The 23,075-nt window shown below is 43.3% G+C and overlaps 2 protein-coding genes across 2 annotated transcripts; both read right to left on the bottom strand.

Moving 5' to 3' along the window:
- Nucleotides 1-13,559, bottom strand: LOC112216971 (mitogen-activated protein kinase 11). Its single transcript, XM_024377146.2, has 12 exons — nucleotides 13,158-13,559; nucleotides 6,378-6,507; nucleotides 6,210-6,268; nucleotides 5,889-6,000; nucleotides 5,349-5,378; nucleotides 4,989-5,036; nucleotides 4,761-4,875; nucleotides 4,468-4,539; nucleotides 3,924-4,003; nucleotides 3,596-3,674; nucleotides 3,240-3,413; nucleotides 1-3,039 (listed from the first exon to the last, which is right to left on the bottom strand). Exons 1-12 carry the CDS (start codon nucleotides 13,268-13,270, stop codon nucleotides 2,966-2,968), a joined length of 1,086 nt encoding a protein of 361 aa, XP_024232914.1. The 5' UTR covers nucleotides 13,271-13,559; the 3' UTR covers nucleotides 1-2,965.
- A 105-nt stretch (nucleotides 13,560-13,664) lies between these two features.
- Nucleotides 13,665-21,481, bottom strand: LOC112217188. The gene is made up of 11 exons (XM_042299981.1): nucleotides 21,194-21,481; nucleotides 20,399-20,437; nucleotides 19,672-20,013; nucleotides 19,181-19,343; nucleotides 18,949-19,052; nucleotides 17,089-17,436; nucleotides 16,535-16,867; nucleotides 16,021-16,335; nucleotides 15,155-15,832; nucleotides 14,616-14,990; nucleotides 13,665-14,226 (listed from the first exon to the last, which is right to left on the bottom strand). The coding sequence occupies exons 2-11, from the start codon at nucleotides 20,430-20,432 to the stop codon at nucleotides 14,216-14,218; spliced, it is 2,703 nt and encodes a 900-aa protein (XP_042155915.1). The 5' UTR covers nucleotides 20,433-20,437; nucleotides 21,194-21,481; the 3' UTR covers nucleotides 13,665-14,215.
- Between the last annotated feature and the right edge of the window lie 1,594 nt (nucleotides 21,482-23,075).

The following is a 23,075-nucleotide window of genomic DNA, read 5'->3' as shown; positions in this document are numbered from 1 at the left end:
TGGTGATGAATTTAGCTTTTATTGATGACGAGGAAGAAGAGGTTACATGCGTCGTCATGATGGTCTCTCATAATACTGTCTCTGTTCTGTGGTTGAGAGATTATGACATAGTTTGATGCCTGCAGGCATGTTTGTTGGAAACATGCAGGAATGGACCTTGAAGGCAAATTGACACACACACACACACACACACACACACACACACACACACACACACACACACACACACACACACACACACACACACACACACAGAAAAGGCCATGTATACTCAGACTTGGAACCCATAAAGCACTGGAAAGCTACTGTGTGTGTGGGCTGGGAGTATTGATGGAACTTTGGCCATGTGGAGGAGGAATGAGTAGGCCGTAACTCTGGAGTAAAGTGGTCTTTCATAATGCCACAACATGCTATGCCCATGACAGATTCTCACCACTGACATAGTGCTGCATACCGGCTGATAGTCTGCTGCGTGATACTTGGAAACATAAAGGAATGTATCCATACAACAACAGACTTAATCATTTTTGGGAGAAAACAAGACTGGATTGATGCACGCATTCATGACGTTACCAAAACAGGAAATAGATTGATTTGATTTATTCTGAATATGTGTAACCAAATGTTTACTTGTTCATGCTGCATAATGGTGTTATAACTGTTGTAATAGAGTTGAGTTGGTTGACATCAACTGTCATGAGTTGTCATGGCATTATGACACAGAGTTGACATTCGGTTATTGATTGGAAATGCATACGGCAGAAATTGTACAGTTAAAATTCATGCCACCATAGAATGAAAAGACACTTGTTTTTTAAACATACAGTTTTGTATACATTCATCTTTTTTGCAGTTCTATTTAAATCCACCAAGTTTCCAAAATCAACATTTGTACATGACACATACAAGACTGTAAATAGTCAAACATCAATCGAGAAAGAGTATTTTGGATGATCTCTACTGTAATTGAGGCATTGTGTATATGATTGATGTTGAAGTTCTTGGGGTAGTATATGTTGCAGTTCCAGAACATGTTTTTTACTGAAAATTGAATTATTTTACTCCCCTGTAATTCGTTCACCTCAGTACGCCCCTTTATAACATGCTGAATATTAGACCTCTGAAACGACAACATTCAGACCTATTGTAAATCCAATTTAATCTGCATAATGCATCTGAGAGTCACTGTGGGTAATGGTATCTGTGGGAGTCACTGTGGGTAATGGTATCTGTGGGAGTCACTGTGGGTAATGGTATCTGTGGGAGTCACTGTGGGTAATGGTATCTGTGGGAGTCACCGTGGGTAATGGTATCTGTGGGAGTCACTGTGGGTAATGGTATCTATGGGAGTCACTGTGGGTAATCTTATCTGTGGGAGTCACTGTGGGTAATAGTATCTGTTGAATGTTCAGATGTAAACTTCAGCTATAGGTTTGGGTTTCTCAACAGAGCCAGGGACTAGTAAAACCTGTTGGACTGGAGCCAAGTGGAATTTGAAATGGTTGATACCAGCAACAAATGCATACATGCTTACATACAGGTCACTGCAAAAATAATGGAAACACTTGAGTTAATAAGAGATACAAAGCATATTGAAAACAGGTGCTTCCACATAGGTATGGTTTCTGAGTTAATTAATCAATTAACATCCCATCAAGTTTAGGGTCATGTTTAAAAATTATGGGCAGGCCATTATTTTGGCCACCATGGCTATGCCCCCACAGGATGACAATGCCCCCATCGACAGGGCACGAATGGTCACTGAATGGTTTGATGTGCATGAAAACGATGTAAACCATATGCCATGGCCGTCTCAGTCACCAGATCTCAACCCAATTGAACACTTATGGGAGATTCTGGAGCAGCGCCTGAGACAGCGTTTTCCACCACCATCAACAAAACACCAAACGATGGAATTTCCCATGGAAGAACGGTGTCGCATCCCACCAATAGAGTTCCAGAAACTATGCCAAGGTGCACTGAATCTGCCCTGGCTTGTGTTGGCCCAAGGCCCTATTAAAAGCCTTTATGTTGATGTATTCTTTATGTTGGCAGTTACCTGTACATTGGGACATATCTACATAGCATTTGCAGCAATGCAGTTATGTCTCCGTAAACAAAACACTACCACCGGTGTTGTTCTGTAAAAACAGTTGTAAATGCTTAGGGAATCTGGCCAATAGTTGTACATGATGCAAAGTCTTAAACCCTACAGACACTAATCCTGTCCATGTACAGTATATCTCTGTCATTGGTCATTCAGTGGCATATTGGTGAGTGTTGGGGGATGTTATGCAGTAACAGCACAAAGGGCATTCATTGGTCTATATCGAGGGAGGAACCATCTTATGTAAGTTTCTGTGAAATAACAGATATTTGCTACAACTAAAATAGAAATATGATCAAATGTGTGGAAAATTCTTGACAAAAATTCACTAGAACCCTATGTCATAAAACTGTCATTACCATGACATAACAGGTGTTATAAGCAGACTTAAAGTGACATCCGTTATGACTGCTTATAAAATGTCTTCATGACGAAAGATTTCCAGTAACCTATAGCCAATGACCATTTACCAGTTGGACCCTTAGGTAGATTTGAAAACCCTAGTGCTACTTTCTCTGTCTGTCTCTCTCTCCTACCTCTCTTCAACAGACTAAACATATACCTATCAAAGCATGCTCCCTGTAATCATCGTAATGTGCGTATTCTCATCACTTTCAGTTCAACCAGACCTCCCCTCTCCCTGCTCCCCTTTTACAAAACTCAAGACAGGCAGTCAAATAGCCAGTCACAGTGAGCAAGGGGAGGGGTGTCATGCCTCTAGGGGACACAGCGTTGTTTCTCTCTTTCTCTCCGATCCTCCCGTCGCCCCAACGCCGGCCAACAGACAGACGGAGACAAGACGGCGGTCCTTCCTCAGCTGACGGGACAGACCGAGCAGAAGGAGGCGGGGTTTGTCTTTCACTGTTCCACCTGTAGACTACTCGTCTCGCTGACAGGCGCTTTGATTCCTTTCATCTCCCCGAACACCAGCTCTGTATAGGGGGATGGAGAGAGAGAGAGAGAGAAAGAAGATGAGGTGAAGAAAGAGGGATGAACAAAGGTGAGGAGGAAGAGAGAACATTTATATCTGGTCAAGAACACAGCAGAAAATAACTGTTGAATCTTTAAAAAGGAAAATCCCTCTTAACCTCCTCCACTCCAGCCACCTTCCATCTCTCTCTCACTCTCTCACCTTTCCACTCCTCTAGTGTGCGGTCCTTGCTCTCCAGCGTCTGGTCGTAGGGCAGGGCCTCTGGTTCGTCGTCCGGGTCGTGGTACTGGGAAAAATAAGGGTGGGAGAGAGCCTCACTGGCAGAGATACGCCCATCACAGTCCAGAACCAGCATGCGCTTCAGTAGATTCACAGCTGAGGGAGAGAGGTAGAGTCAGGGAGAGAGAAGAATGGAGATGCAGAGAGAAAGATGGAGACCGAGATTAAGATGCAGGCACAAAGGGAAAAATACTAACAAAGCTGCCTTATGTAATCCATAGCCTTGGTTTAAAATTTGCCTCGAGCAAATTCAGTTATCGGGTATGACTCAGTCTCACCCATTGGGTTGGCTCCTCTGAATATCTTCTCTAAGTCCTGCTGGGGCATGAAGGGTAGAGACTGGATATATTTCTGAGCCTATGAATAGGAAGCAATGTACAACGACACACGTGACAATGTGTACAGTACATTGCAGGGCCAATTGATCCATCAATTGAGAAATCAATCATGCTACAAGCAAAATATTGAATAATCTATCATCAAATTAGTCAATCAAGTACACTGATCAATGGATGTCAGGGGATCATCAGTATCATTAAAGCATTGCTATAGCTAAATGATCCATTCAACTTTCCCATCTCTCCCTCTATTTCTCCATCTTCTCACATGTTCAGAAGAGATCTTCTGTAGAAGGTCAGGGGTCGGGGTGCCCACCACCTCCATAATCCTCTTCAGCTGGTCGATATCTTAGACCAGGAGGGGTTAATTAAGGGCCATCATGATCGTGAAAAAGTCACTTGGTTGGCAGGACCAACTCTTTAGGTAGAACAACTGACTGAGGTTAGGCATACGTGACTTTGCTAGAACAGTGTTCTAGTGTTAGTTTTATGCAGACAGCATACTCCTACATTTGAGGACCCAATACATACACACAAAGCAGTAAATCACATTCCTATTTGTTTCAGTCTTTAGACTCTGTACAGTGACAGCCAATACAATTCAGTCCATTGTGAACTTCCTTTCCTTTCAGTCACTCTCAATACACTTCCCCTTCAGACAGAAAGGCTATATCTCTAGATGGGATTGTGATGCAAATATGGGAGGAGCTGATGTGTGTCCATAGAGCAGTATTGGTGGTAACAGCGCTGGAGAGCGGTTGTGGAGTGTAGTGCACTCAGTCTCAAGCCATGTCCGTGTTAGTGAAAGATACAGTCGTTGCCTGGAAACAGGACCTTCCCCTTCAGCAGCTCTCCCATGATGCATCCCACTGACCAGATATCCACTGTAACAAAGGCGTTAACATTCAGTCATCATAACAACAGGATTTTACGATTAGCCATAACGGCACAGATATAGCTAGCTAATTTTTCTTTCTGGATAGAACTGCATGATGATAGAGTATGTGTTTGGTTGTTATATTAGAAGGTGTCTGGTAATGTGTGGTGTGAAATGAGAATCTTGGTTCTATGATCATTTTTGGGTTGTGTCAGTGTGGATCTGTACCTGTCTGATTGTAGTGCATCCAATTAAGCATGATTTCTGGCGCTCGATACCAGCGAGTCGCCACGTACCCCGTCATCTCATCATCCGTCTGTCTGGCCAATCCAAAGTCAAGGATCTGGGTGAGAGAGAGACACAGGTTGTCATGGTGATAGCCATTACCGAGTTGGGGGGTTGTGTTGTGATTGTCTGAGGCGTTGAGGAGTTGGGTGGCTGGGCCACTGGTCTTACCCTCAGCTCGCAGTCCTCGTTCACTGCCACGTTACTTGGTTTTAGGTCCTGTGAGACAGACACATGAAAAGACAGAACGTTCAACACAAAGACTGTCTGAGGGACAGGGGAAAAGAAAGGGAGAAAGCCATGTAGACAGACAGACAGACAGACAATCTCTCTCTAACACACTCACACAATATGATATGATCTACTTTCACACATACCGGTACATTTTAAATACAGAATTGCCTTTTAAAGCCAACAAAGCACTCAGGATAGGCAATTGCTATCCAGGAGACTGCCTTTATGAAAAGAGGGGATGAGGAAAAATGAAAAGAGTGGGCAAGTAGAGAAGAGAAGAGGAAAGCCACCACTCACTCTGTGGATCAGTCCTGCTGAATGGATGTACTGTTCAGGGGGAGACGGAAAAGGGACATGGCAGCGGGATTGGGGGAGGAGTGGGTGGAGAGAGGAAAGAAAGGAGAGAGAGAGAGAGGTCAACAGTGTATTCCAACATTGGCCCCTGTCTAAAAGGGTCTACATTTTTTGTTAATTCCTTGGTAACTAGGTTTGCTAGTTACTTGGCTGGCTGGTCAGTCCCCTGTTAACTGTACTACCTAGTGAGCCAGGCATAATGTAGCTTTCAAACTTAGCAGTATATCCGAGTTTATAATCAAATGTCAGGGTACAGTATATATACCATTTCTGAGGATGTTAAGGGATTTTCTAGTAAATTATAGCCAGTAGTTTTATAGTATAAAAAGGATCATCATGGTGTTTGAGGTTCAATTGTGGCACATTGAAATACTTAACAGTTGCCTTTGAGTTTCAAAAATTATTATCAGGGAAGGTTGCTTTGTACTGTCAGTGTATGGGATAGTATGTATAAAAAAATATGTCTAAACATGATACAACTACCTTGAGGCCTCTGAGCAGCTGGTAAATAAGAAACTGCACATGCTCATCAGAGAGACGCTGGAATTTGACTATGTTGTTCAGGTCTGCCCCCATCAAGTTGGTTACCAGGTAGCTGGAAAGAGGAGGAGGAGGGAGGAGGAGGAGGAGGGGACTTTTAGAACAGTGCGTGGAGATGTTCCATTTCAGTTAGACAGGACATGCCTTGAATCCTGGTGGAAAGCTCTATTTAAATGCAACATGTTATCATCAGAATAACCATGAGAGTATAATCACTGTATGGGGTATATTGGACATCCTAGTGCTCTTTCAGTAGTCACTCACACTTCATGGAAGTCCTCTAGCGATGCAGCAGGGGAGAATACATCCAGTAGTCCTATTACCTGTTGAGGGAGAATGTTGATGCCAAAGAGTTACAACTCTATTGTGCATTATCAAGGCAATTTAGGTCAACTAGCCAACACGGGAGGGCTTCAACCACTCCTTACTCACGTTCTCATGTTTCATGTGCTTGAGTAGCCGGAGCTCACGGTACGAGCGCCTACTGTGGATAAGGGACTGGAAAGGCCGAGACAGCTTTTTCACCGCCACCTTCTGTCGTAGCCGCACGTCATATGCTGAGCTGTGTGTGTGGGGGGGGAGATGAGCGACAGCAGATTACAAAATGAAATGCATTGCTTTTAAATGTGTTGATCATTAAATGATTAGATTCATTATTGTTTCCTTTGAAGTGCAAATGTATGTCTGAGTAGTGTACTTGTGTTGCGCTGCCGTCTTCGTTGTGACAGTGTTATTTCTACTTAGGCAGTATTTCGTAAAACATCTTACTCAATTCCGATGTTGCACAGAGAGAAGGAGTGTTAGGGGAAATGAAAAAAGAGGCTAGGCAATAACATTATAGAGGAATGAAGAGACAAAGGAGTGTACTGTAGAAGGAGTAGAGAAGGTCAGAGAGAGATTGAGGGAGAGCAAGAGATGAGGGAGGGGACAGGAAGTACCAGACAGGAAATAAAAGTGTTTGAGAAATCGAAAGAAACTGGACAGAAGGAACGAAGAAGCAGTAAAGGAGATGAGAAAGAGGAATTGTGAAGTAAAGAGGAAGGAGAGGCAGCACAGAGCCACAACGGCACGAGAAGTTAAAACAACCACGTAAATCACTGTCATTATCAACCTGACCTTTAACCCCTTTAACCAGCCTGCGAGGAGCACTACACCATTACTACGTTGTTACCTGCGGCCTGCCATGTGTACAACACAAAAGGCCATGCACATACCTGAAGGCATCGCCTTCAGACAAGGCCAAGTGCATTCATTTCATACACAGCCACAGAAGCACCTGCTGCTTCCCCAGATGCCCCTGTTAAATGTTAGCCAAACAGGCAGCTAGCATACCATCATCTTTCCATGACACAAGCCAGACCTCTCTGTCACACACACACACGCACACACACACACACACACACACACACACACACACACACACACACACACACACACACTCTGCCATCTCATCTTCCATACATGGCTGTCCACCTCACTGCCCACAACTCCACAGGCAGGCTGTGCATCGATTTCTGCAACTGACTGTCTTCCATCTCAGAACATTTTATCAACCGTTACAGTAATGCAGCGCAATATCTGAGGCAAAGTCATTTGGATTTCTCTCTCTCTCTTCATCTAGCTATCTATATTGACTTTAGACTTAAGCATATGCAATCATTCAAAGGAAATAGTGAGGCACACATGAAAGCATCTGCCAGAGCATCTTGTTTGCACCTAGAATTCAAAATGAAGGATGCTTGCTTTTATTCTCCAGCATCTTGCTCCCCACAGCATGTTAACACTGATAGACAGTTCCATGTACTTGAGATTATATTTCATGTGTGCGTTCATCCGAGAGCTTCGGCGGTCATCGCTTGTCCTCTCACGTTGTAAACAAACTCTGCACAACAGCGTCGGCTAAATGGCACCGCAGCGACATGATAATAGCTCTTTAAGCAGCCAAACCCCTACAAATACCACACACTCACAGTAGCCATGATTTGCATAGTGTTGCTGCAACAGTTGAAATGGGCACATGGAATTGAGTTCTTTTGACTAAATGAAGCATTCATGATGCAAGCGCAAACATTTGCACAACGCTATATTACTGTTACATAACGTTACACCAACAAAGAGTTTCCCAGTTCCATTGTGAAGAATATGTTCAGTATCATGGACAAGTTCTAAACCCATCAGTCAGAACGAATTAGAGTTATATTACTGGCCAAGACATTCCAACTTCCTTTCAGGAGACCAATGGAAGGAAAAGTAACAATTGAGATTGAATTAGGGGTTTGCAGTCTGCATGCTGAGCGGGAAATGAGAAATGATACGACTTGGGAAAGCGAAGGGAAGTGGCAGTACGATGTCTCAAGAATGACAACTATTGTCATTACGCGTGACTGGTGTTTTGCAGTCTATGAAAAGCTTTCCAGTTATTGGAATACAGTCTATTTGAAGTGACAACCACATTTGTGAAAATCTCAGACATTCCAATGCATTTTAAATGTGCATTTTCATTCAGATATGAGTTTTGATGCCTGCTGGTATAATGATGGAAAACTAATACATGTGTCTATGTGATGTTCTGCATGGTGTGCAGTCAATGTGTGATATTAGTCTGCTTTAGTGCAGGTACAATAATACCTCTGTCTGATGGCTACACCATTCAGACAGCTCGGCTGGCTGCATCACCGCTTGGTATGGCAGCTGCTTGGCATCCGACCGCAAGGCACTACAGAGATTAGTGCGTATGGCCTAGTACATCACTGGGGCCAAGCTAACCTGCCATCCAGAACCTCTATACCAGGCGGTGTGGGAAGAAGGCCCTAAAAATTGTCAAAGACTCCTGCCACCCAAGTTATAGACTGTTCTCTCTGCTACCACAGGGCAGGCGGTACCGGAGCACCAAATTCTAAGACCAAAATGCTCCTGAACAGCTTCTACCCCGAAGCCATAAGATTGCTGAACAGTTAATCAAATGGCTACACTGACTATTTGCCAGGGGTGTAAAATACTTTAAAGTACTACTTAAGTCTTTTTTTGGGGTATCTGTAATTTACTTTACTGTTTATATTTGACAACTTTTACTTTACTACATACATTTTCCCTGACACCCGAAAGTGCTCGTTACATTTTGAATGCTAAGCAGGACAGAAAATTGTCCAATTCACACACTTATCAAGAGAACCTCTCTAGTCATTCCTACTAAACATAAATGCTTTGTTTGTAAATGATCTCTGTTGGAGTGTGACCCTGGCTATCCGTAAATTTAAAAAAAGACAATTGTGTCATCTGGTTTGCTTAATATAATGAATTTTACTTTTGATGCTTAAGTATATTTTAGCAACTACATTTACTTTTGATACTTAAGTGTATTTAAAACCAAATACATTTAGACTTTTACTCAAGTAGTTTTTTACGGGATGACTTTCACTTTTACTTCAGTCATTTTCTATTAAGGTATCTTTTAATTTTACTCAAAGTATGACAATTGGGTACTTTTTCCACCACTGCCATTTGCATTGACCCCCTTTTTTATTTGCACTGACTGTTGCACTGGCTCTATGCCCACTCACTGGACTATACCCACACACTGGCTCTATGCCCACTCACTGGACTATACCCACACACTGGCTCTATGCCCACTCACTGGACGATACCCACACACTGGCTCTATGCCCACTCACTGGACTATACCCACACACTGGCTCTATGCCCACTCACTGGACTATACCCACACACTGGCTCTATGCCCACTCACTGGACTATACCCACACACTGGCTCTATGCCCACTCACTGGACTATACCCACACACTGGCTCTATGCCCACTCACTGGACTATACCCACACACTGGCTCTATGCCCACTCACTGGACTATACACATACACTGGCTCTATGCCCACTCACTGGACTATACCCACACACTGGCTCTATGCCCACTCACTGGACTATACCCACACACTGGCTCTATGCCCACTCACTGGACTATACCCACACACTGGCTCTATGCCCACTCACTGGACTATACCCACACACTGGCTCTATGCCCACTCACTGGACTATACCCACACACTGGCTCTATGCCCACTCACTGGACTATACCCACACACTGGCTCTATGCCCACTCACTGGACTATACCCACACACTGGCTCTATGCCCACTCACTGGACTATACCCACACACTGGCTCTATGCTCACTCACTGGACTATACCCACACACTGGCTCTATGCCCACTCACTGGACTATACCCACACACTGGCTCTATGCCCACTCACTGGACTATACCCACACACTGGCTCTATGCCCACTCACTGGACTATACCCACACACTGGCTCTATGCCCACTCACTGGACTATACCCACACACTGGCTCTATGCTCACTCACTGGACTATACCCACACACTGGCTCTATGCCCACTCACTGGACTATACCCACACACTGGCTCTATGCCCACTCACTGGACTATACCCACACACTGGCTCTATGCCCACTCACTGGACTATACCCACACACTGGCTCTATGCCCACTCACTGGACTATACCCACACACTGGCTCTATGCCCACTCACTGGACTATACCCACACACTGGCTCTATGCTCACTCACTGGACTATACCCACACACTGGCTCTATGCCCACTCACTGGACTATACCCACACACTCACACATACTACACTGACACTCCAACACATATACACACTGCTTACGCTCACACACACCAAACACACACATACACTCACAGATAGACACACTTTCACACTCATCACATACGCTGCTGCTACTTTGTTTATCACCTATCCTGATTGCCTAGTCACCTTTACCCCTACCTACATGTACATACTGTATTACCTCAACTACCTCGTACCCCTACACATTGACTCGGGACCGGTGCTCCATGTATATATTTTTCTTACTTTTTAACTTTTAATTTTAACTTTTAATTTTTGGGAAAGGGCTCGTAAGTAAGCATTTCACGGTAAAGTCTACATCTGTTGTATTAGGCACATGTGACAAATATTTCATTCTGATTTGACCTGATGATATGCATAATATGGGCCTTTCTGATCAGATAATTGACAGGCAAACAATCTCAGGAAGCTTTTCAGGGAGATTGAGGAGCACCAAGGATTAATATAATGACTCCAATTTTTCTCTGTATCCTCAGAAGTAATGTCCCTGGCTCTCCCCGTCCCAATCCCCTATAAAATACCTTCCCAATTCCCAAACCCCCACCCCTCTGCTAATCAATCAGCTCTGCCATGGAGAAAACGGTGACAATGACTGGAGCACAGCCTGAACAATGCAGGGCTCAGAGAGAGAGAGAGAAAGAGAGAGGGAGATTGTGTGCAAGAATGTGAGTGTCCTTGCTGGCTAGACTGGTACTATGAGCAGTGGTGCCATTTTGTAGGTGTAGCAGATCACACGACTGCATTGCTCTGCATCTTGGTTGATGGTGTATTAAATGTGTTTGTGAATCCACATAAATAATGAGTTTTGTTTTTAACTGTAGAGAATTGTATTAGTCAAAAGAAGCAGACACAGGGATGGTCTTTGTTTGAATTGTTGCTATGCTATCATGTCTATCTACTCAGCTTCCAAGGTCTTTATCAAATCAAACAGACAACTGTGCCGATTTCACCATGATTTCTCAGTGGAGTAGTAAAACACTGCAGTTCTTCCCATCAATCAGCTAGGCTAAGCTTCCATTAAATCTAATTGACCAATAAAGGCTTAGATATTTCTTGGGCTAACATGTAGTTTCTGTGCCTCCCTTCTCTTCCATGTCTGCGGCATCACAGATGTCTGTTGTCTGTCTCCCTGGGCTGATCCTCAGAAGATCACATCCTCACTTCCCTCTGTCCTAGGAGATGTAAAAGCATTGGCTTGACAGGCCATGGTTGGCTGTTTTACCAGCATATAAACAACAAAGAGAGATGTGCCCACAATGTAAATCTAACCTATCTACCAGTGCTTTTATAGTAAAAGCAGACATTGAAACCGCCAAGCACTTAATTTCCCTTCCCATGCATGGATCAATATGGATTGCGTGTATGACACTCAAGCCCGAGGTGCACACATCACCATGACACCTCGCCATGGCAACGGTGTCTCTTCTCCCGCAACAGACAAAGAGTGATCCAAAATTAAAACAAGGAAATATTGCCCAACCCACTTGTGAGAAAAAAGGAACTTGTTCATGTTGAAATGGACTATAAGAACCACCTCATTGGGCTAGACAGCGGTGTGTGTGCGTGAGAGAGAGAGAGCGTTTACTGTATGGGGAGGAGATCAGGTTGTGAAATTGAAGTCTGTTATTCGGTCAAAAGACTGGTAGTCATGAATACAATGTTGAGATGTATTCTAAGAGGCCCCTCTTCACTGTCTGAAGTGGACATATGCATATCAAAGACAAAAGTCCATAACAGCACAAATGTCTGAAAAAAACAAAACATTTCAAGATATTTGCAGTCAGAAACACTGAGGTGCCCCCTACACATGCCCATGGCTTTACAGATGTGTCATGCATCCTTCAGTTGTTCAGTGCAGATCCCCCCCGAAGTGCTGTTCCTGTTATTAGTAGCCCCCAAAACCTTATGGAACTAATGTATCCTATTGCGAACTGTCACGATTCAGAGGATCTCCCGTAGCGCGTGGTTGCCGGTGCGATGCGCCGATAACTCCTAATTGTTTCCTCTTTCGGTATGGGAATCGTATGGGGCAGACCGAATCAGCTATTGTACATGCAAAGCTTGAGGTGTTTAAAGCCTCCGCACCGAGAGGCAACAACTGCAGATAGTCTGCGGTTGGAGTGATGACGCCCAGTATTTGGGAATGGTGTCAACGACAGATAAATCAATCAAATAGAAAACGAAGCCTTTATGACAGCATCATATTGATACAAATAGAGTAGTCTAGTGAATCCGCATTGAACAAACATGAAAATAACATTGATGACTTTCTCGTGCATAACCACTAACTGCGCTACATTAACATGAATTATATTAAATAAGCCTAATAACTGCCTCAATAATAACAATAGACTGGTAATTGCACAATAATAATGAGAATAGGCTATACATAGGCCTATTGTTTTTCCAATATCCAATAATGCATATTCATAATACAAATCATAAGGCTAAATGATGTTTTCCCTCTGCATTGTATTGTGTTTCTGGACTTCTTTGCAGCCTCGCCCCTTCCTCTTTCATATAGCCTACTCACCATACCGAACCGTAGGCCCCCGAGCCTACGGGAGTCAGGTTCTGGTACCGCTCGGGAACCTCCCATACAGTCTTGTTCAGCTCCTGCCGATAGTAGCCTGGTCTGGCCGACATTTTTACCGTAAATAAAACGAGCTCTCAGTACTGGACTGATTGCTCTGTCTTCACAATCTGCGGTAACTGTCTCCGACTGAGTGCACAGAGGGGAGCTGCTGGCTCTCTCTCTCTCTCTCTCTCTCTCTCTCTCTCTCGCTCAGTTCAATTCAAGGGCTTTATTTTAAAATTAAGTTAAAATTGCCAAAGCAAGTGAAGTAGACCATAAACAAAAGTATCTTTCTCTCTCTCGATATTTCTGTGAAGGGGGAAGTGTAAGTAGAGAGAGAGCTGGTAATAGATTCTGAGCACGATGTCTCAGATATGGGGGGTGCTGAGTGGAAGGGGGGGATGAGATAGGGGAGTGATTCATCTCATTAATCTATTAGGATAGGCTACTGCAAATAATAGTGTTACCCATAGCCTATGTAAACCTTATCATTTTTTTTATTTTTATGAAAATGGGATTATGTCTCCAATGCATGTTTTTGCAAAGCTCAATGGTTCAGTTGATTTGAGTTTATGGCACCTTGTTGCATCAATATGGCCATCAGTGCAGCCGTGTCAATTTCACAGAAGTCACAGTTATAGCATGAAATGCATACATAAAAAATACCAATATTGTCATTATAACTATGTAGCTGTCTCCAACAATAGGCTACAGTGATCACACAAAAGCTAAATACTACATTTTAATTTTAATAATATTGTCTTTACTTTTATCTACTCTACTTTTAAACAATCAAATTAGTACAGTTAATAACAGTCATAGCCATGGTTATGAGTAAACATACAGTATCATTGAGTAATATAATGTAATAGTAAAAATGATAAGTAAAAATAGTAATAATAATTCTAATAATAGTAATAATAGTAATAGTGGTTTAATAATATAATGAATTGAAATGCAGGCTCTTTCCAGACCCTGAGTGTCTGCAGACTGTCCAGGCTGCCATGTAGAGCCCTCTAGTGGAGATCTGTTAAAACATCATATACAGGATAAGAGGACATTGATGTATCTTTAATGACTAGACCTTGCTATTTTGTTTTTGCTTATTCAAGACTATTAAACTACAGTATACTATTGGCTACAGTAAAAGGCAGAAAAGAGCAATTCAGATAGTAGCCAACTGTAGAGAGGGGGTTTCTGGGATGTAGGTTGAGCCTTATTCAATAGGGAGGTATAATCAAAGCATTGCAAAAAGTAATACATTCCATAGAGCTGACATGAGAGTCAAGACAGTAAATCTCTATTCCGCAGTAAACCATGACAGTTCTATGTAACATTGGTCTATCTGCAACATTCTGAGTGTTCCACCCCTCTGAACAAGCCCCAAAATAGGAGCTTAAAAGTTGAGCAACGCACCTTGACAGATGAAGGGTAATTCCTGATGACAGGAAGCATCCAGCCACTTCAGTTCTCCGTTACCAACCCGGACCATCTTACCACAGTGGTAATTGATGGGGTTGAGGGGGGAGCAGCTGTGCCACTCACTGTACTTCACCACCTTATCAACATCACTACTGGTCCACAGCCAGGGGGCGTTCCACTCAAAGATGGACCGCTCCAGACCAATCCACACTTCCCCACATTGCAGCTCCACGTTGGCCAGGAGCTGGGTCACGTCAGCATGCACAGTCTGGTTGGTGATTTGCACCAGGTTAGACTTGGAGCCACGACTTTTACAGAACTTCAGGGAATTGATCCAGCTCTTGGACTCGTTGAAGAAGTGCAGGTAATCTGCATGGACAAGACAAACACACATGAAACTGCACATGTTAATGTAAGTTAATAAACACAAAACCACAAATACACATACACTTTCGGTCTTATTTGCCATTAAAACGCTCACAATTGTCGCTTGTGCACCCAATTGTCACTTGTGCACCATGTCTGACACTCACTAGGATGGAGTGGAGAAGTTGTACTACTGGGGGAGGATGTTGGCTGACTGTTTGGGGAGGTGAAACCTGATGAGGTCAGCTGTCCACTGGAAGTTGAGGTTGGTAGTGTGGTGGACTGTCTGTCAGTAGTGGTAGTTGGTGAGGTGGTGGACTGTCCATTAATAGTGATAGTTGGTGAGGTGGTGGACTGTCCCTTAGTAGTGGTAGTTGGTGAGGTGGTGGACTGTCCCTTAGTAGTGGTAGTTGGTGAGGTGGTGGACTGTCCCTTAGTAGTGGTAGTTGGTGAGGTGGTGGACTGTCCCTTAGTAGTGGTAGTTGGTGAGGTGGTGGACTGTCCATTAGTAGTGGTAGTTGGTGAGGTGGTGGACTGTCCCTTACTAGTGGTAATTGGTGAGGTGGTGGACTGTCCATTACTAGTGGTAGTTGGTGAGGTGGTGGACTGTCCATTAGTAGTGGTAGTTGGTGAGGTGGTGGACTGTCCCTTAGTAGTGGTAGTTGGTGAGGTGGTGGACTGTCCCTTAGTAGTGGTAGTTGGTGAGGTGGTGGACTGTCCCTTAGTAGTGGCATTTGGTGAGGTGGTGGACTGTCCATTAGTAGTGGTAGTTGGTGAGGTGGTGGACTGTCCATTAGTAGTGGTAGTTGGTGATGTGGTGGACTGTCCATTAATAGTGACTGTCCCTTAGTAGTGGTAGTTGGTGAGTTGGTGGTGGTGGACTGTCCATTAGTAGTGGTAGTTGGTGAGGTGGTGGACTGTCCATTAGTAGTGGTAGTTGGTGAGGTGGTGGACTGTCCATTAGTAGTGGTAGTTGGTGAGGTGGTGGACTGTCCATTAGTAGTGGTAGTTGGTGAGGTGGTGGACTGTCCATTAGTAGTGGTAGTTGGTGAGGTGGTGGACTGTCCATTAGTAGTGGTAGTTGGTGAGGTGGTGGACTGTCCATTAGTAGTGGTAGTTGGTGATGTGGTGGACTGTCCATTAGTAGTGGTAGTTGGTGAGGTGGTGGACTGTCCCTTAGTAGTGGTAGTTCGTGAGGTGGTGGACTGTCCATTAGTAGTGGTAGTTGGTGAGGTGGTAGGTGTTGTGGTAAACATTTCTGTAGACGGAGGTCCAGTTGAAGTAGGGCTGGTGGTTTCAGGTGTAACAGGAGTGTTTAAATCCCCGGTGTTGTTAATTGGATGTTCATCTGTTAGAATGAAGTAGAATACATTTCAGCACATTTGAAGTTTCCTGTATTTATAATTGACACAAAAACAAAGTAGGCCTAATCTTTATAAAATATTTAATCACATTAAAACTAGGATTTTCTTTGTGTAGATTCCATACAACGTATTCATAGATGATGACCATTTAGTTTGATAACAATCCCACATGGTTCAACTTACCTCCATAGCAAAGGAAAGCACTTTGACGAGAGCAATCTTTTGGTCTCCATTTTCTGTTCAGCTGTACACAGTTTCCATCTACCCTGGTGTTTTCCCATTGCTGAAATGGTTCTCCATTTGACCATTCCCATAGTGTGTTGCTGTTGTTGTGCTCAAGTCCAATCCAGGTGTCCCCTTCAGTCACCTCATCAAAGGCTTCCTGTTCTTTCTGGTTTAGGATACTTGCCAGATCTCTGCTTTTGCTCTTGCAGTCTTTCAGAGCATCCTGCTGCGTCTTTGTCCCAGGCATCAGCTCATACACCTTCTCTGTTGTTCCATTACCATGATGAACTTCTAGGAGGGAAGAAGAAACTGACACATCAGATTTCATGAGACAGTTAATGACTTCACACAATAAGAAATAATTTGGAAGTTACAGATGATAATCTAAGTGTTTGAGATCTGATTAGATGAAGAATAGAGGTTTTGAGTAGGTGTTGTCAATCAATCCCATTTGTTAAATGACAAGTTGGATTTTCCATTGATAAAAAGAGAATGAGTGATTCAGTCCTTACCTCGTTGACACATATACTGTCTTTGAGTTGCACAAGAGACTGGTTGCCAGTGAGATGAAATAGACAAGACACAGTCATGACCCACGGCGTGGACACCAAAACCATTTTCCCAGTTAAAGAACATGAAATCCTCTCCATCAGACCACTTCCACTTTTCAGTTGAACCAGGCCTATGGAGCCCAATCCACACATCACCGGTGAAATTACCCAAAGAAGATTGAATTGCCTCCCAATCCTCTTCTGTGTGTATGATGGACAGGTTTGTGTAGTGTTGTCTGCAGTGCTCTTGTGCTTCGGTCCAGTTTTTCTCCTCAAGGATGAGGCTGTACTTTTTGGCTGTGTAGGTGACTGTTTTAAATAGAGAAAAAGCTTATCAGACTGCTTGTTGTATCGAGTGGCAAACATTACCATCTTTAGTTACCACTTTCTATTGTAAAATACAGGCAACACATACTGTTTGATAGCAGAGTAAATATAGAGATATGGATGTAATTGAGGAATGCAACAGAGCATGTGTCGGGGGCATGGAGAAATGAAAAAATATGCAAACTCATTCTAAAAATGTTTTATGAATGTGGATGTGTTTTGTAAAATCATAAATACATAGGCTACAGACTCAACTATACATACTTTATAGACTGAGTTTCGTCACAATGTCTACGCTATCCTGTTTATTAGTGTCACGATCATTGAAATGAGCGGACCAAGGCGCAGCGTGAGTTGAGTTCCACATATTTTAATAAAAAGTGGAACTAAATTTTTTTTTAAAACACAGCGCACTGGAGGCCTGGTGCGTGGAGCCAGCACAGGTTTCACTGGACTAATGACATGCTCTTCAGGGCGAGTGCGGGGAGCCGGCACAGGATGTATCGGGCTGGGGAGGCGCACTGGAGGCCTGGTGCGTGGAGCCAGCACAGGTTTCACTGGACTAATGACATGCTCTTTAGGGCGAGTGCGGGGAGCCGGCACAGGATGTATCGGGCTGGGGAGGCGCACTGGAGGTCTGGTGCGTGGACCCAGCACAGGTTTCACTGGACTGATGACACGCTCTTCAGGGCGAGTGCGGGGAGCCAGCACAGGACGTATCGGGCTGGGGAGGCGCACTGGAGGCCTGGTGTGTGGAGCCGGCACAGGTTTCACCGGACTGATGACACGCTCTTCCAAACGCCTGCCCAGCAGCATACTCCTCGCTAACACCTCTCTCCGATATCACTCCTTAAATTGCTCCATCGACCCCCAGACGGGCTTTGGCTCTCTCCTCGGCTCGACCGACCACCCCTTGTGCCCCCCCAAAATTTTCTCTATTGGGGTTTCTGTGGCCGCGGACCCCGGCATCGTCGCTGTCCTCCTATATTCCTTGGCGACTCCCTCCAAGGAAGGGTCTCACATCTTCCTAGGATTTCCTCCCATGTCCAACTCTTCTTTCCCTCCATGGCACGCTGCTTGGTCCTTGGGTGGTGGGATATTCTGTCACAATCGTTTAAATGAGCGGACCAAGGCACAGCGTGAGTTGAGTTCCACATATTTTAATACAAAGTGAAACTACAAACATACAACGAACGTGAAGTACAACTCGAACTTGGACACTAACTGAAACAATATCTCACAAAGCAGGTGGGAACAATTAACAATTTAAGTATGATCCCCAATTAGATACAATGATAAACAGCTGCCCCTAATTGGGATCCACACTAATACACCAACATAGAAAATACAGACTAGAACACCCCCTAGTCACGCCCTGACCTAAAACACCATAGAGAAACCCGGAGGGTCAGGGCGTGACAATTAGGGCCTATTAACAAAATCTGCCTCTGTTTATTAGATATACTATATGAATCGAAATACGTGTGTACTCACTGATACCACTGCAGTTTTTCAGGGAGTAGCCTGAGGTTGCATGTTCAAAGTATTGTATTGTGACAGGCATATCATCAGTTGAGGCCATCAGAAAACATGAGTGTCTGTGGGATAAAGATCAGTTATCAGTTATCAGAAATGAACAACATGAATGGTGTTGATCTAAAAATTCTATAGCTGCCTCGAGCACATATTGAAGAAAAAAAAGAAGCTTTTTGAGCATGTAGGCTACCTGTTATTTATTCCTGCTTCTTTCCCAACAAATGTGAAGTACTGGCAATTGTAATGTTCGGTGCATTTCTGCCTGCACTGACTTGCATTAGTTACGAATGGCGGCGAATGATCCATATTATTTATCCTAAAATCCACTCCTTTCATTAGGTTCCTCTCACAACCTGTGTAACAGAGACATTTTACATTTGACACAGCTTGATTTTTTTTGTTGTTGAAACAACTCAAGTCAACTAGGCAACCAAAAATATGTGATCAGCACTACAGTAGTCTCTAGAAGGACAGAACGCAGAATAAACAACACTGGACTAGCGAGACAAAAGGTATCAAGTGGTATATTCAGGTGTTCTACCTGGACAATGGATGCCAATGTCCAATCAACAATGCAGCATGTTGCAGTGTAGTTTACAGTATTTAATGTAAATAAACCTCAATTTTGCTCACAATTAGAATACATGCACCAAGCAATGGCAATGAATCATGAACACTTGCCTTTTACTACCTTTAGATTGTAATATTCTGTATAGTCTCGGGAAAATACACTTGCGATATCTACACAACAGCAGTAACTCCCCCTGTCCTTCAACTGAAGGTTGGAAATGGTGAGCTTTTCCCCGCTGAGGCTGTATTTTTTGGGGTCATTAGGTGAGATGGCAGCCTTCTTGATCACTCTGGGTTCAGAACATCCACATTCACCCCAGTAATTGTAATAACAATTTCTGCCCCAGCATGTGTTATACCCGTGATCCTTCACAGAGTATCCGCAGAGAAGGGTCACAGAGCTTCCCTCCAGTACTGACACCTCAGCCATCAACACTGGTGAGGCCCTGACTGCTGTGGGGTCAAAGGTCACATCAGGAAAATGTTGTTACTTGGATATTAAGGCTCTGTTTTCATTTAGATTGTGTCACTGACACAGAGTTGTCCACATACAGTACAAGGAGACTGCTATGTTTGATCAAAGTCCCTGATTCTGTTTTTAGACACTGGAAGATACTGTAGCTTTTGGATTGAAATTATATTGCATTTATGTGTTGACCAAGACATTATACTGTGACATGAAGATAGAAAAAAATGTCATTGCCATACTCATGTGACTCATGTGTGACTCATGGATGTTAACAGTAGTGACAAACTACTATTTTGTCAAAAGTCATAACAATGGAGGGGCTACTTGATAACACCTAGAGAGGAATATTCATCCCATCTGATCTCTTACCCAGCAGCAGGAATAGAAGTACTTCCTGTATCATTGCCACTGTGAACAACATATCAAATTGTTTAAAACACAAGCCATCAGTGCTCCCAACCATTCAAGTTAAGATTTTTTTTATGGCATCATTTAGAAATAAACATAATTTTTGTAAAAAAGCACAACAATTTGCCAATTCCCACATGTTTCAGAGATTTCATGAAGAAGAAAATGTCTAAGAAAGTATTGTCTGTGTCTTGGAGATTAATTTAAAGTCTGAACTAATGTGCACAATTTCCTTCCGAGAGTAACTTCCCAGGTAAACAAAACAACGACAAGGAAGTTATGATTATTTGACTACCAAAGTAGCATTGCGGTTACTCTATGGAACAGCTATAAGGCATACACTTTGATTAACCAAACATGCAATTTAAAAATGTAACATAAATATGAAATCAACCTAGTTATTCTGTAGTAAATGATCTGATGGAGATCAACACAAATGTCTCAGAGTATCCCAATCTATTGGTTTCCACATTGTCTATGATATGCTGAAGAAGTATCATATAAACAACCCACACATGTTCATCTAATATTTGATTTGACCTCTATTAAGTCTCAACTTGATTAAAATACACAGCACCATCCTAATCATTTCAGAAGAGTGCAAAATCATTTCATGTTTTCAAAATACCATCTTGAACAGTAAGTTACAAAGGTGCTAAACATACTGAATTATTACCTCTTCAATGAAAAGCACAGTGTTTCAACATATCGGGACATTTTTTTTTATAATGCAACTTGAAATGATGGCACACCTACCCAGTTAGCTGTCTTCTTACCTCCCCAGATTTGGTGAGATGGATGGAGAGACAGGGGAAAGAGAGGAGTTTATAGAGGTGTATTTATCTCCTCCCTCTCTGCTGACCAGGTGAACACACCCAGGTGATGCTAAAACTTCAGTTCCAACATCTCCCTCTACATTAAAAAACATTGACCATTAGGCCGAATGTATTACAGTGGACTTACTACAGTGTAGTTCAGAAATACAGTACATCTAAGTTGCTTGATTGAATGTACATGTCTGTTTGGATATTAAGTTCACATTTGTAACAATCATTTGCAGTACATTTTATTTGGTACCCAGTTCATTGTATTTGCACTGGACATGGGCTTCACTAAAGAGACTGCTACAGTAAATGACCCACTGACGTATGATTCATGAGAAATTAAATATATGTGATTAAAAAACGAAGAAAACCACAAAAGATATCTTTGTAACCTGTGTCTGTGCGTTCTCCCAGCTTCATGCAAAGCAGGTAGCCTTCTGAAAACCCAATGCAAATAAAATGTAGAAGGGCTACTGTTATGTGTTACCTGCATGGCTATATGTCATTCTAATTCCCAGAAATGGTGCAATGGAATTCTGGGCAAATGCCAGATGTGCTGGTCCATTTTTAGCCCAGTGGGCCTGTCTAACTTTGTTTTTTTTGCGCAAAATAATAATTATATATGGCTTATAATAAAATGGGGGCCTCATTATATTTGAGAGAGCTAGGTTTAATGTGCGCAAGCAGGAGCAGGGTGAAAACAACAACAGTTTTATCACAGCTGTTCACAAGCCAGCGGAACAATGTCAGTTTGACGATGTCAGGGAAATGCTGATCCGAGATTGGATTGAAGTGGGAATAAGAAATATCTCACGTTCTGAAAAGTTAGTTAGTTTCCCAGCCTACCTTGTCCAAAGCTGTAAACCAGATTAGGAAGAGTGAGTCAGTAAAAAGACAGCAGACAATGCTGCGCCGCAGCAGCTCCTTGCAGAGCGAAGAAAGTGAGGAAACAAATGTGTTTTCATACCGAGCTAAAAAAACAGGGGAACACAGAACAGAGACAGACGTGTAGAAAACCACCATAGACAGCGCCAGTAGCTAGTTCAAGTGTTTGTCGCAAATGTGGGAAATCTCCTTTCCACAGCTGGAAAGATTGCCCAGCAAAGGATGCGGAATGCAGGACATGTCACAGGAGAGGACACTTTTCAACTGTCTGTTGATCAAAGCAAATGCATGAGGTCTCAGAGGAGGAACAGCAGCTACGGCAGGACAGCATCTTTCAGGGAGCAGTAAGGGAAAACGATGCTGGCTGGCACTCAGACATTAATCTCAATGGGGAGGTTGTGTAATTTAAACTAGACACAGGGGCAGCAGTGACAGCAATACCAACTAGGCTGTATAGCTATAGTAGAGATAGCCCTTTGTTCTCTACAAACTAAAAAATGTACGGGCCCACTAATAAGATATTACCAGTGGTAGGGCACTTGGTGAGTAAACTGGAGAGTAAAGACAAAAGTGCCATCCAGCTGGGGCTACCAGCAATTGAAGCTTTGCAACTCATAGAGAGAGTGGGCGAACTGGAGGACCCAGGGGAGGTTTTTAAAAATACATTCCCAAAAGTGTTTTCTGGCCTAGGAAGGCTAAAAAGTGACTAGAAAATCCACCTGAAAGAGGATGTGGTCCCCTATTCCCTTACCACCCCCCGCCGTGTGCCTATCCCTTTATTGGCCAAAGTAAAGGAAGAATTCGGCAGGATGGAAGAAATTGGGTCTGTGTCTAAAATAGAGAGTCCCACTGACTGGTGTGCAGGGATGGTGGTGGTCCCAAAAGCCAATGGGTACATACGGATCTGTGTGGACATGACTAACTTGAGG

This window comes from Oncorhynchus tshawytscha, linkage group LG17 (assembly GCF_018296145.1).
Source record: "Oncorhynchus tshawytscha isolate Ot180627B linkage group LG17, Otsh_v2.0, whole genome shotgun sequence".
Lineage (NCBI taxonomy): Eukaryota > Metazoa > Chordata > Actinopteri > Salmoniformes > Salmonidae > Oncorhynchus > Oncorhynchus tshawytscha.
This window is presented reverse-complemented; position numbering and strand designations above follow the sequence as displayed.

Bases quoted from the DNA above. Each gene is read 5' to 3' on its own strand.
- LOC112217188 (XM_042299981.1), bottom strand. From the start codon at position 20,432: ATGATACAGGAAGTACTTCTATTCCTGCTGCTGG. The intron at 20,014-20,398 runs GTAAGAGATCAG...TTGACCCCACAG, and splicing joins ACTTCTATTCCTGCTGCTGG to CAGTCAGGGCCTCACCAGTG. The intron at 19,053-19,180 runs GTAGCCTACATG...TTTATCCCACAG, and splicing joins GAAGCAGGAATAAATAACAG to ACACTCATGTTTTCTGATGG.
- LOC112216971 (XM_024377146.2), bottom strand. From the start codon at position 13,270: ATGTCGGCCAGACCAGGCTACTATCGGCAGGAGCTGAACAAGACTGTA. The intron at 5,379-5,888 runs GTAGTTGTATCA...CCCCCTGAACAG, and splicing joins AGCTGCTCAGAGGCCTCAAG to TACATCCATTCAGCAGGACT. The intron at 3,414-3,595 runs GTGAGACTGAGT...TCTCTCCCTCAG, and splicing joins CAGAGGAGCCAACCCAATGG to CTGTGAATCTACTGAAGCGC.